This window comes from Pelobates fuscus, chromosome 8 (assembly GCF_036172605.1).
Source record: "Pelobates fuscus isolate aPelFus1 chromosome 8, aPelFus1.pri, whole genome shotgun sequence".
Classification (NCBI taxonomy): domain Eukaryota; kingdom Metazoa; phylum Chordata; class Amphibia; order Anura; family Pelobatidae; genus Pelobates; species Pelobates fuscus.
In genome coordinates this window covers 38,893,849-38,908,703 of record NC_086324.1, presented here as the reverse complement: position 1 = coordinate 38,908,703, position 14,855 = coordinate 38,893,849, and the positions used below count along the sequence as shown (strand labels likewise).

Below are 14,855 nucleotides of genomic sequence, written 5' to 3'. Positions count from 1 at the left end.
ACACTGCGTCAATGCTTTCCTATGGGGAAATGAGCGACACTCTAGCACAGGTTTCCTGTGCTAGGAATCAGGAAATGCCCTCTAGTGGCTGTCTTGTAGACAGCCACTAGAGGAGGAATTAACCCTGTAAGGTAATTATTGCAGTTTATAAAAAGCTGCAATAATTACACTTGCAGGGTTAAGAGTAGTGGGAGTTGGCACCCAGACCACTCCAATGGGCAGAAGTGGTCTGGGTGCCTGGAGTGTCCCTTTAAAATACTCTTGAATTATTTTATGTTTTACTGTTGGCACTGTGTGTTCAGTGTTAGACATATAGAATGTTGATACAGACTCTTACAATTGGACAAAACACTATCTGCTTGCCAATGCTGTTAAGTAGGACAATGGGACATAAACAGTGAAACAATGCAAAATCCTACACATCTGCTTTATGGTCACCAAGTTGTTTATTAAAAAAGGAGCTTAGTAAATTATATTTTTTGTTTAATGATTTTAGAACATAGCACTTTTAGTAACCGATTTCAAACTACGGTAGCTTTGTTGTTGGTGTGTGTAGGAGGCCGAAAGTTAAAATTGCTCATTTTGTGAGTGTGCCTGTAACTGCAATAGCATAAGAGCTCAGAGGGTAGAATGTGGATACTTGATGATAGAATGCCATGCACGTTTGCAGATAGCAGATGATAAATGTACTGTGACGGAAGTGCATGTGAGTTTGTGCTTTCCGGAATTGTAATATTTAATCATAGGAAAATGCAAGATTGTGCAGTAACACATTGTGATGTCATGATGACATCATGGTTTAAGAGTGTGCAGCTGATTACGTGAATATTTAATGACAGAATACAAAAGAGTGTGCAGCTGACAGAATGTTAATGTTCAATGACAGAATGATGCAGAAATGTGAAACTGAGAACAGACGGAACGTAAATGCTTCTTATCAGATGAATGCTTTATATCCAATGGTTGTCTTCACGTCTGTCTCTGGTAGCTTTGCATATTATCCCAGAGGATTCAAATGTTCTTTCAAATTTAACAGCAATAATGAGCAATAGAAAATGGAGTCTGTATTATATACTTTACATCGCACACGGCACACCTACCATATTCCAAAGCAGTTCAGGAAACCGGCTGTTAATAAAGCATGCAGTTCCTCAGATAATGTAAATAAATATAGCTCAAAAGCTAAAATAAAAATCCTGGTAGCTTGAATTATAATTCAGCCTTTCTATTCCGTAATAATGTACATAGAAACGTTACTATCTGGAAAAAGCCAACACATATACAGGGAGTGCAGAATTATTAGGCAAATGAGTATTTTGACCACATCATCCTCTTTATGCATGTTGTCTTACTCCAAGCTGTATAGGCTCGAAAGCCTACTACCAATTAAGCATATTAGGTGATGTGCATCTCTGTAATGAGAAGGGGTGTGGTCTAATGACATCAACACCCTATATCAGGTGTGCATAATTATTAGGCAACTTCCTTTCCTTTGGCAAAATGGGTCAAAAGAAGGACTTGACAGGCTCAGAAAAGTAAAAAATAGTGAGATATCTTGCAGAGGGATGCAGCACTCTTAAAATTGCAAAGCTTCTGAAGCGTGATCATCGAACAATCAAGCGTTTCATTCAAAATAGTCAACAGGGTCACAAGAAGCGTGTGGAGAAACCAAGGCGCAAAATAACTGCCCATGAATTGAGAAAAGTCAAGCATGCAGCTGCCAAGATGCCACTTGCCACCAGTTTGGCCATATTTCAGAGCTGCAACATCACTGGAGTGCCCAAAAGCACAAGGTGTGCAATACTCAGAGACATGGCCAAGGTAAGAAAGGCTGAAAGACGACCACCACTGAACAAGACACACAAGTTGAAACGTCAAGACTGGGCCAAGAATAATCTCAAGACTGATTTTTCAAAGGTTTTATGGACTGATGAAATGAGAGTGAGTCTTGATGGGCCATATGGATGGGCCCGTGGCTGGATTGGTAAAGGGCAGAGAGCTTCCAGTTTCTTCCTACTTCCAGTTTCTGGAAGACACCTTCTTCAAGCAGTGGTACAGGAAGAAGTCTGCATCCTTCAAGAAAAACATGATTTTCATGCAGGACAATGCTCCATCACACGCGTCCAAGTACTCCACAGCGTGGCTGGCAAGAAAGGGTATAAAAGAAGAAAATATAATGACATGGCCTCCTTGTTCACCTGATCTGAACCCCATTGAGAACCTGTGGTCCATCATCAAATGTGAGATTTACAAGGAGGGAAAACAGTACACCTCTCTGAACAGTGTCTGGAAGGCTGTGGTTGCTGTTGCACGCAATGTTGATGGTGAACAGATCAAAACACTGACAGAATCCATGGATGGCAGGCTTTTGAGTGTCCTTGCAAAGAAAGGTGGCTATATTGGTCACTGATTTGTTTTTGTTATATTTTTGAATGTCAGAAATGTATATTTGTGAATGTTGAGATGTTATATTGGTTTCACTGGTAAAAATAAATAATTGAAATGGGTGTATATTTTTTTTTGTTAAGTTGCCTAATGATTATGCACAATAATAGTCACCTGCACACACAGATATCCCCCTAAAATAGCTATAACTAAAAACAAACTAAAAACTACTTCCAAAAATATTCAGCTTTGATATTAATGAGTTTTTTGGGTTCATTGAGAACATGGTTGTTGTTCAATAATAAAATTAATCCTCAAAAATACAACTTGCCTAATAATTCTGCACTCCCTGTAGTAACACTGTTGCATAATTTTCTTTGCATTTTTCATAGTAAGCAGCAGAGAGATACTTGCTCTTTGTTAATGTTGATTGCTTGCACATAGTTAAAGGGACTCTATAGTCACCAAAACAACTTTAGCTTAATGAAACAGTTTTGGTGTATAGATCATGCCCCTACAGCCTCACTGCTCAATCCTCTGCCATTTAGGAGTTAAATCACTTTGTTTATAAACCCTAGTCACACCTCACTACATGTGACTTGCACAACCTTCCTAAACACTTCCTGTAAAGAGTCATCTAAAAGTTTATTCTTTCTTTATTGCAAGTTCTGTTTAATTTAGATGTTCTTATCCCCTGCTATGTTAATAGCTTGCTAGACCCGCAAGAGCCTCCTGTATGTAATTAAAGTTAAATTTACAGAGCAAGAGATAAAATTGTTTAAGGTAAACTACATCTGATTGAAAGTGAAACCAGTTTTTTCTTCATGCAGGCTGTGTCAATCATAGCCAGGAGAGGTGTGACAAAGGCTGCATAAACAGAAACAAAGTGATTTAACTCCTAAATGGCAGTGAATTGAGCAGTGAAACCTGAAAGGCCTGATCTATACACTAAAACCGCTTCATTTAGCTAAAGTTGTTTAGACGACTATAGTGTCCCTTTAATACCTACTTTATAATGCAACATCTGCAGCAAGCCCCAGTATAAACTGTTCTCGTAGTGTATCTGTTTCTATAATACTGCAGGCTGTTTTTAATTTGCTGGTTTACTTTCTAACACATTTTTTTAAGAATGAATACAAATTTAGAGCCAGGATGTCGACCAACTATTTGTAGAATGCTCAACATTTTAGGCTATGTTTTACAAACGGCATCTTTTGCATGTTCCGTTGTGTCCTGTTGGATGGTGTTTATGCTTAAACAATTATTTTTTTCTTCAATTACAGAAAATTATACTGGGCGGATTCTTACAAAGATTGCATTACTGTTTCTGAACTTGATGGAAGATTTCGGAAAAAGCTTGTTGACCGCTGTGTGGATGTTAATAACACGTACTGCTTTCAACATCCCAGAGCTATTGTACTTCATCCCAAAAAAGGGTATGACATTTCAGAAATATAATTGGGGGAATTTGTAGGAGATAGGAGAAGTACATGATTCTCATTATGTAGTACTTTGCTGTATCTGGGATTTGATATTTCCTGACATATAACCATGAAAAGTGAAACTAAATCCTACCCTTATTAATATCTACTTAAAATTTCCCAGAACTGGATAAATACATGTTCATCAAGAAACAGGGCCTTTGTATGGTCATTTCTACTAAAATGAATGCATACAAAGTTAAAAAAGTTTTCAAGTAATTTATTCTCGTTACTTTTCAGCATACTAATTGAAACTGTACCAAAACATAGCTCGCATTTAGCATTATTATCATTCTGGCATATTGGTTTTATTGTTTTTTTGCCAATCCTAAAACCTAATACATAAACGGTAGCATATTTCCTGTTACAAATATAAGAATGTTCATTTAAAGGGACACTATAGTCACCCAGACAACTTCAGCTCAATGAAGTGGTCTGGGTGCAATGTCCCTCAGGTTTTAACCCTTCACATGTAAACATAGCAGTTTCGCAGAAACTGCTATGTTTACATTGCAGGGTTAAGCCAATCTCTAGTGGCTGTCTTCCTGACAGCCGCTAGAGGCGCATCTGCGACGCTGGATGCAAAATTCGCATCCAGCGTGCAGAGCGTCCATAGGAAAGCATTGAGAAATGCTTTCCTATAGACAGTTTGAATGCGTGCGTGCTGCCCGTGCCGCGCATGCTCATCGTGCTCCACTTAGGAGCTGACGTCAGCGGGGGGAGGAGAGGTCACTAGCGCCAAGGGAGCCCGGCGCTGGATTAATGTAAGCTGCTGAAGGGGTTTTAACCTCTTCAGCGCCATGGGAGGGAGACCCTGAGGGTGAGGGTCGCCCAAGGATTATATAGTGTCAGGAAAACAGGTTTGTTTTCCTGACACTACAGTGATCCTTTGACTTTTCTCTTTGTTTTTACGGATTAATTAAAATGGTCTTGTCGTGGTTGGTCACGGGAGGGATATTGATTAATATAATAGCATTTTCATTTTAAAGGTACGCTAAGGCAAAGTTGAGGTTTTGCTAAGGCTGAATGAAGCTAAGGCAGCATGTGAAGCTAGGATTTGTAGCTGCTGATGTTAGCTCAGCCCAGACCAGGAAGTACTGTAAAGCATTCAACCAATCATTGTGGATCTAAATATGTCCCATAACCCTCTGCTGCCTTTTGTATTTGAGCAATGGTGACAGTTTCTGTAATCTTGCAGATAGCTTGTTATGTATTTCTATGTTTTATGAATGGAGCCTCTCAGTAGTTTCCAGATGCAATGTTTGAGTGAAAAGTTGAGCATTAGAAATATAAGAAACATGAACAGAGGACTGGGGTCAAGAAGGAATTTTTTTCCTAGCTTGTTGCAAAATTGGAAGTGCCTCAAACTTTTTTTTGCCTTCTTTTGGATCAACAGCAAAAAACATATGTGAGGAAGGCTGAACTTGATGGACACAAGTCTCTTTTCAGCTATGTAACTATGTAACTATGTAACTTGACTAAAATTAAATCTAAAACATGTGTGCAAGTTAGTTTTTACTGAGTCCCTTAATTCATTTTTGTTCAGTGCATGTGTAGGTTACATTCCTTGCATTTGCTCCTTGAAGTTTATAGGAAGCAACCTTTGAGTAATACATGATGCATAATAGAGAGAACGGAATCTTCTCAACATGTCTCTTACTTCAACAGATATGTGTATTGGACAGACTGGGGAGACAATCCATATGTTGGCAGGGTCGGAATGGATGGCAAGAACAAAACGGCTATCATCACCACTAAGATAGAATGGCCGAATGGAATCACCATTGATTATACCAACGACAAGCTCTACTGGGCTGATGCCCATCTAAACTACATTGAGTACGTACATTGAGAAGAATAAAGCCACTCGGTAACTGTTCACATAACATTTCCATGGCATCACTAAATTTAGGCTAATATAGATAACCTGTGACTAGAGCCAAGTTGGAGGATTTTTCCAGATCAGCACTTTTTACCTAGATTTTGTGATTCGAACTTCCATTAACTAAAAGTCTACTTTTAGGGAATAACGTCATAATTCTTTGTGGTTTGGAAGCTGCTCGGAAGTGTGCGTCCCTACACTTTGCCCTAGTGGCAATTTTTACATTTATGATAAGAGCAAACAAAAAAACAAAAAAAAAACTTTCATTTCATTTAACCCCTTAAGGACACATGACATGTGTGACATGTCATGATTCCCTTTTATTCCAGAAGTTTGGTCCTTAAGGGGTTAAACGAAATGACATTAGCTTTTGTAAAAATGTGTCTATAATAGTGTATTACCATGTTATGCTATATAAAGTGTCCCTGGGTTATTTTAAAAGGGCAGGCAGGCAGGCTTTACTATAGCAAAGCCATCCGTTCCATAAAACCAGCTGCAGCAAGGAAAGTTTATGAGGACATAATCACTTAAAAACAATACATCTAAAACAATAAAGTGTAGATATTCAAAACATCAGTAGTTAAAAGAGAGAGTTATATGTCTGTTATTATTTCTATTATTAAAGGTTTCTTAAAATACCATTGCTATGCAAGAGCTTTATTGTTTTAACTAATTAAGGCTTATGTTTTTAAGTCAAAGAACAATGGCAGGCTCTTTGAACAATGAAATAAATAACAGCAAACTCTTCAGGATTGATACAGCACAGTGGGTGTGTGCAGTGTGACAGTAATTTCACAATTTGACATATTGTAATTGTGACCTTATGTGTGTAGGATAGAGGGACAATAGAGTTTATTCACTAAAAAGCAAATTGTAGTCCAGAATGGAGATCCAAAATTTAGATAACACTATAATGGATGCGATATCTGTTTTTTTTTGTTTCATTTTTTTTTCTTTCTACTGTGCTATTTTGGCCTAAATTCTGCAAACCAGTTCTTAAAGGGCACTTTAGGCACCAAAACACCTTTACCGTGATGAAGCAGTTTTAATTTATAGCTCCTGCAGTCTCACTGCTCAATTTTCTGCCATTTAGGTTTTAAATCACCTTTTTTTTTTAAAAAAAGCTCTAGTACGACCTACCTGCATGTGACTTACACAGTCTCCCTGCACACTTCCTGTAAAGATAGATCTAATGTTTAAACTTCCTTTATAGCAAATTCTGTTTAATTTAGAAACCGTAATCACTGTTTTACACGTTTAATGCATTTAGCACTTCATCTGGTCTTAGATAAACAAACACGGTCTTGGTTTCTGGGTTTGGTGCCTCCCCCCCTCTTGATCTCCAGTTTATGCATTTTTAAAATGAAGAATTCAAAGTACTGCTATTTTATATATCTTAGAGGTTGTGTACCTTTGGGGGCCCCTTTATGAGGTCTGATGGATATATGGTATAATTGATAGGGTATTTTGGGATTCTGCTAGTGTACCTACAATAGAGGACAAAACATAGAGCTTCCAATGATTAATATGCACTCACATATTCCAGAAAGTTTAGCGTATTATGGGTGCCTCCCAAAGGAAATGGGGGGTATGTTCCTTTAAATATCCCTACTCAAGTGATAGCCAATAGGGTATCCAGGTCAGCAAGAAGATCCACAGATAGCAACCAAAGGAATACTTCAAAGGCGATTTATTCACTTGTAAAAAGGTGTACAAATAAAAAAATTCATAAAAACAATATAAGAAAGAGACGCTGGTCCTACGCGTTTCGTCCTTATACAAAAAGGACTTCCTCAGGGACCTCTTTCAGTAAAAATCAATTAACAGGTACATAAAATAAACAGCATCCTAAAACGCTAACAATCAAAAGATCTTATATAGGGCTAATCCCTTCAAGTCATTGATCTCCAGTTTATGCATTTTTAAAATGAAGAATTAAAAGTACTGCTATTTTATATATCTTGGAGGTTGTGTACCTTTGGGGGCCCCTTTATGAGGTCTGATGGATATATACATTTTGACTATCGTATAGAAAGCCCAAATCAGGTCTGTTCTGCTTAACCCAGGACTTTTGAGCGATGTACATGAATTACTGAGAGTTGAGATCTACAAAAAACATATTTGTATCCTGCAAAATATAAAAGATATGTAAATGAAGAATGTCGTGCAAATTTAAAGTGTGCGTTAATACATCAATAAGTGTAAAAATGTATTCTATGGGGAATATCCACAGAACAGTAAACTAAAAAACAAATTTGCAACATTTAGATCGCAGTAGCTGGGAGTGTAGTTGAGTTGGAGAATGTTTTCATTCTTAATTAATAAACTTAACTGATTGCTACCAAAAATGACCATAATGTTTTATTTCTTTTCAGCAAATATGGCACACCTTTATATGCTAAAAGTAGACGAATCAAACTTTATGCCCCAAAAATTACAGTAACAGTTTTATTTTTCACAGGGAATAGAATCTTTTATAGGCTGAAAGAATCAGAATGAGTAAGTCCATTGAAATGAGGATTCTTTAGCCAAATGCATGAACAATTCCGAGAAATAAAATAATTTGATCTGCATAGGTTTATTAAAGTAGCTAATGCTTTTGGCTTTAATCAGATTATTATACCTGATCTTGCACTGGTACATGGCATCAGTTTCGCAGCCAGGCTGGATAGGACAGAGCCCAGTGTGTATGCATGTATCTCAGTTTTTTCATATCCATTGTCCATTTAGGTATTCAGACTTGGAAGGACGGCATCGGCATACTGTGTACAGTGGTAATCTGCCCCATCCTTATGCAATTACTGTGTTTGAAGATTACGTGTATTGGACTGACTGGAATACAAGGACAGTGGAAAAAGGGAACAAATATGATGGATCTGGAAGAACCATGCTTGTGAATACAACACACAGACCTTTTGACATCCACGTCTACCACCCATACAGACAGCCTATTAGTAAGGATCTCCAAAGCATTCTGGGTTATAGGTTTCTCAATAATCGTTAGCATGGACTAAAATTTCTTTGTGAATATTCTATGCGCTTGTGATTTTCTAGGGGTATGAGGATTTCAATTGTTAAAGGGGGATTTCAAACTGGATTTTTGATAAATGGGTTAAGGTAGAGCATATGGACATACACGGATTAGTGAGTCGTGGATAGTGAGGCAGCGTTATCATCATGGGGAAAGATACAATGGTCGAGCGGTCATAGAGAGAGAAACACTGGCAGGGGGCCATGGGGCAAGGTTAAAGAAATGGAAGTGAGAATGGCTTTGGAGAGCTTAATTAGGGAATATGAGATTGGACATGATGAGTTAAGGAACGTATTGTAAAAGCGGCTTGTAGAAAATGCATGGGGTTTGAACTGGAAAATATGGCTTTGGTGGGAATGTATTGATAGAATATGCATATGAAAATGAATTGGGGGATTTTCTTGGATGCTGGTGGACTCCAGTGGGGAAGCACAGGCATGATACACTATATCGAATATACTATATATTAATTAGCAGTGATAGTCGTGATGATTACAGAGACGGAAGATATAATTGAAGGGATGCAGTGGAACTGAGACTGTAGCAATGACATGGGGTATCAGTATGCGGAAGCAGAGACAGTGACATAAAAATGGGGAGCAGAGGAATATTACCATTTACATTGCTGTATCATGTGAGGGACATACTTTAGCCATTTTGTTGTTACATTTACAGAAAAAAAACCTACAAAATAGCAGTGATGTTTGCAAAGTTAATTCTAGCTGATGTAGATTCTAGAGTAAATGGGTTCTTGACTGTAGGCACTGTCTAGGACAGAAGTACCTCTGAGATGGTTTGCCTCCATGGGTACAGGTCTGTGTAAAAAGGCTTCCACAAAAACTTGTGTTAAGGTATAAAGTTACGAATCCACTCTATCCACCTTTTAAATGTCCTGGACTGCATGTGTGAACAGTGTTATGGCATTATAGGTCTACGTGCCAAGGGATGCAATAAATCTCATGGCCAAGACTAGTTCAGTAGAAAATAACCTTCACCTAGACAGGACATTCTTTTTATCTTCTTGCATATTTCAGAATGTAGGATAAGAGTTTAAATGCCATTAGACAGGGTGAGAGAAGGATCTGGGGAACGAAAAAAACCAAAACAATTCACGGGTTCGAGAGATAGAAAACATAATGAGACCAATAATGGTTCCTGCATTGAACTACCTACTATCTGGTTCCATAGAAGCTAATCTTATTAAATAATTATGTTTCTTGTTTTTCAGTATGACATGAATTTATGCTTGTATATTTCAGTAAATAATCCATGTGGAAGAAATAACGGTGGCTGTTCCCACCTGTGCCTCATCAAAGAAGGAGGCCAGGGGTATACCTGTGAATGTCCAGATCATTTCCTGGCCATGCAGATTGGCAGTACAGTGCGCTGTCTCCCAGAATGCTCCAGTACCCAGTTTCTGTGTGCAGACAATGAAAGGTATGATTACCTGGGCCTAAAGCAAACTAAGTTTTAAAAGAGTTTTTTTTTTTATTGTTTTCATTCATTCATCTCAAAGCAGGTTGGGCAAGTATGTAAGTAGCCGTGCTTATATATTTATATGCTGTGGTCCCCACCTTGTTTTTCTGCTATTGGAACTTGGCTAACTAAACCCTTATGTCGTATACTTGTGTAATGCATGAGTTGAAATATTCACATATAGAATATTAAATTGATGATTTTTTACTTCATATTTTTTGGGGTAAGTAAGATTTACAGAAAGGCACTTTCTAGCAGTATTCCTTTTACTGAGGAATAAATTTATGATTTGTAGGTAATTGTTTTCTTGGAATAAATGTATTTCTATACCTGCCTGTATTGCAGATGTATCCCTATATGGTGGAAATGTGATGGACACAGAGATTGCAGAGACGGCTCAGACGAGTCTTCGATTTGCCCGCATCGGTACTGCCCCGTCGGCCAATTCCAGTGCAATGATGGAAATTGCACAAGTCCATTTTTCCTTTGTAACAGCATACAGAACTGTCCTGATGGTTCAGATGAAGATACAGCCCTCTGCAGTGAGTATTTGGAGTTTATTCTTTAAAAAATAAAAATAAAAAATCAATTTAATGCATTTATTTATTAATTATTATAAAAAAATTACAAGAAACATTGGAGCTAAGGTGTACCGAACAGTGAAAAAAAACATGCTCAGCAAAACAGGACAGCATGCTCATTAATACATAAGCTCTATGCAGTCACAAAATCATTTGCGATTTCAAAAAAAAAATTACTAGTTATAGAGTTTCAGAATAAATTCATAGAAGACAACAAACATAAATCTGTGCATGTGTATGTATTTGTGTCATTGTGCATATGTGTGTCAGTGTGTGTATAGATGCATGTGTGTGTGTATATCTGCACGTGTGCGTGTCCCTGTATCTGTTCATGCGTGTCAATGTGTTTGTCTGTTTGTGACCTGCACCTGTTTTGTTTTTTTTCATGATAGAATGGAGCACATGTACTTTTCAAAGAACAGTACATAGAAACATATCTGGTATATTTTGTGAATTACTATTTAACATCCGTATGATATCTTAGACCGAACAGTAGATCTTTTTTGACATGTGTTTCAGATATACTTTTTTTTTAACAACTGTGAGTGTTTACTTTCCTTTGGAAAATATTGTGTAGTGGCATCTGGAAATATTTTTGAACATACCCTTGTTTGATTGCATGTTAAACTGCATTTTGTTCATGTATCTATGCTCAATATACATCATGTATTTTGTACAGTGAACCATCAGTGTGATGTCCATCAGTGGCAGTGCGCCAACAAACGTTGCATCCCGGAGTCTTGGCAGTGTGATACAGACAATGACTGTGGAGATAACTCTGATGAAGATAGTACACATTGTGCAACTAGAACTTGCAATCCCGGGCAATTCAAATGCAATAACGGGCGCTGTATCCCACAGAGCTGGAAATGTGATGTAGATAACGATTGTGGCGATAACTCCGATGAACCCATGTCAGAGTGCAGTAAGAAATCTAATATACATTTTTATTGAAAACACATGTTTGTGCCATACTACAAAGGATAAACAGATAATAGAGTTGAAATACTCTTATTAAATGCACTAACACCTTGGTTACCTAGTCACAATTTAAAGGATCACTATAGTGTCAGGAAAACAAACTCGTTTTCCTTACACTATATCATCCTTGGGATCCCCCCACCCTCAGGGTCCCCCTCCCTTGGTGCTGAAGGGGTTAAAGCCCCTTCAGCTACTTACCTTAATCCAGCGCCGGGCTCCCTCGGCGCTGGTGACCTCTCCTCCCCCACCGACGTCAGCTCCCGAGTGGAGCCAAATGCGCATGTGCAGCAAGAGCCGCGTGCGCATTCAAACAGTCCATAGGAAAGCATTTCTCAATTATAGAACAGCCACGGTGTAAAATACATAGGGAATACTGATCTACAAAAGAAGATAGTTACAGATTGTAACACAATTAAAATAAATGTAGACACTGTGTAGTTAGCGTGCAGATAAAAACAGAAAAAGGGTCCTACATGTTTCGTCCACTATAGGACTTCTTCAGGGGACAAAACAGTGAATAAAATAAATCACGGACAAATAAAATACAATAGAAAACATCCCCTAAGAGGAATACCAGCAAGACCTGTTTTTTATCTGCACACTTTTAATTTATGTTGGATTTGAAAATAAAGCAATATTTTGAATACCTACCCTGAGTCCTGGAGAATCATCCCTTGTTTGGAATCCATAAAAGGGGAGCAGAAGCAGATGCTTGAATAGCTCCCCCAAATATCTAAGGGGATGTACCCAGAGTTGATTTAACCACCACCTATTTTGTTAGTGCATTTCTAGCTGCACAGTGTCTAAATTTGTTTTAATTGTATTACACTATGCAACTATCTATTAATAATATAATAAATATTACAATATTTTGGGTGGTTTGTTCGATGCACCATGATCACTTTGATTATTTGAAGTAGTCATGGAACCTGGATATATGTTTATATGTTCAGTGTTTCCCTTTAAAACGCTGTGCATACAGTTGAACCCATTTGCCAGAAGAAGTGTAACTCTGCCTCTGGTAGTCACTGGTGTATAATTAGCCTGCCATCAACAGCCCCAATTTCAAATTTTTTTTTACAAATTAAATCTAAATGGAAAAAAGTTAAACAAAAAGCTGATCTGTTAAAGGACAGTTAAAGTCCCTGGCTAAAGAGAGAGACTAAATATTGTATTTGACTTAGAATTTTCTTCTAATCACTCAATTTGCATTTCATATATATATATATTTATATATATATACATATGAATCAGTTTTGCCCCAAAGCTTTGTCTTTGAGAGCTCAATGCTGGAGTTATGGGGCTATATTTGTATTCTTGGTGAGATAAATAAAGTCACACTCTTTGCTATTTTTTAGCCATTATTCCCAATTTTTTTTATGAAAACGGTAAATCTTAAGCTCTGAATGTGTCCACATAAAGGAATTAATCTGTGTATTGTTTTTAAATCTAAATCTAAAATGAATTTCTGCCTTGTAGTGGGGCCTGCGTATCGCTGTGACAATCACACTGATTTCGACTGTAAAACAAACTATCGCTGCATCCCACTCCACGCTGTGTGCAATGGTCAAGATGATTGCCGAGACAACTCTGATGAGGAAAACTGTGGTAAGTCATAATATTATACACAGATTCCATAGTCATTGGAAAATGGCTAAAATGTTTTTGTTTGTTTTACTAACAGTTACAAATGATACTGAATAATAAATCTATTGCACAATGCAAAGTTTGGTCGGCTAAATAGTTTTGTCCCAAAAAGTTGTTTTATTTGCATTGGTATTTTGGTAAGACAAAATATTGCAATCGACCAGGGAAACGATTTGGATGCAAACGATTGGATGCAAACGATTTTGGGGGCAAAATGAGCCAATCTGTGTACTCCATGATATAATATTATGTATATATTTTAGTCCACAGATTAAGTGAAAAAAAAGTAGCCAACAGAGGGTAAAAGAGGAAGAGCAGTATAAATAAATCTATATTTATATATTATAAATTTATTACATATATAATATATAAATATGGCTTTTTTTTTAAATGATCCTCCTCCCCCCTCCTCTATTTGTCGCTTTCACTTGATATGTGAATAAAATCAACATTTAGTTACTATCCCGTAGACATCAATCATCTTTTTTCCACAAATCATCATTTTTTTTTTAATTTTTTTGTAACATGGCTGGAACACTGTTTCATGAAACAAAAGAAAAAAGCTTCTCCATCGTCCCTTTTAATTTGCTTAATAATTTTTCTATATCTATATATTTGGAGTTCGGAGTTTGTGACGAGTTGAAGATCACTTAAATGTTTGGACAAATCACAATTTGGAAGACACCAAATGCACAAGTCTATATAGCATCTATAGTATCTGTAATAGATGAACTAGATCATACAATTGGTGTATCGATTTATAATATTCATTGTAACTCCATCATTTTTAAACACTGCTATATATAGCATGAAAAGCTTGTGTGAACACTGTTAAAAACCTCCAAATGAAAAAAAGTGTGCTTAAGTAGAGATGAATCAACTCCCCTTAACATTAACCTTTATGTGCTGCAGTTGATGATAACAAACTCAATCTTGACTTCAGCTCTCACTGTAATATAGTGATGTCCCGAACAGTTCGCCAGGAACCGTTCGCTGGCGAACATAGCATGTTCGCAGTCGCGAACACGCGCGATGTTCGGTCCGCCCCCTATTCGTCATCATTGAGTAAACTTTAAGCCTGTACCTCACAGTCAGCAGACACATTCCTGCCAATCAGCAGCAGACCCTCCCTCCCAGACCCTCCCACCTCCATGACGAATAGGGGGCGGACCGAACATCGCGCGTGTTCGCGACCGCGAACACGCTTTGTTCTCCAGCGAACGGTTCCCGGCGAACTGTTCGGGACATCACTAGTAATAAATAATGCCGCCACATTAAATATGTTAATGTACATGTTTGGAGTCTGTACGACAGCATAATATCTGGCATAATTAATGTAAACAGTAACTTTTGTTGAATTGACAAATTAATATTTACATACAGGAAGTAAA

At 37.5% G+C, this 14,855-nt stretch overlaps 1 protein-coding gene across 1 annotated transcript in view; it reads left to right on the top strand.

Moving 5' to 3' along the window:
• Positions 1–14,855, top strand: part of LRP2 (LDL receptor related protein 2) — a 176,142-nt gene that overhangs the window by 133,405 nt on the left and 27,882 nt on the right. Inside the window, exons 51-57 of the mRNA XM_063429700.1 lie at positions 3,669–3,821; positions 5,535–5,705; positions 8,479–8,702; positions 10,039–10,216; positions 10,601–10,797; positions 11,516–11,761; positions 13,297–13,425. Of these exons, the coding sequence (XP_063285770.1) occupies positions 3,669–3,821; positions 5,535–5,705; positions 8,479–8,702; positions 10,039–10,216; positions 10,601–10,797; positions 11,516–11,761; positions 13,297–13,425 (1,298 nt within the window). The remainder of the gene's footprint in view (positions 1–3,668; positions 3,822–5,534; positions 5,706–8,478; positions 8,703–10,038; positions 10,217–10,600; positions 10,798–11,515; positions 11,762–13,296; positions 13,426–14,855) is intronic.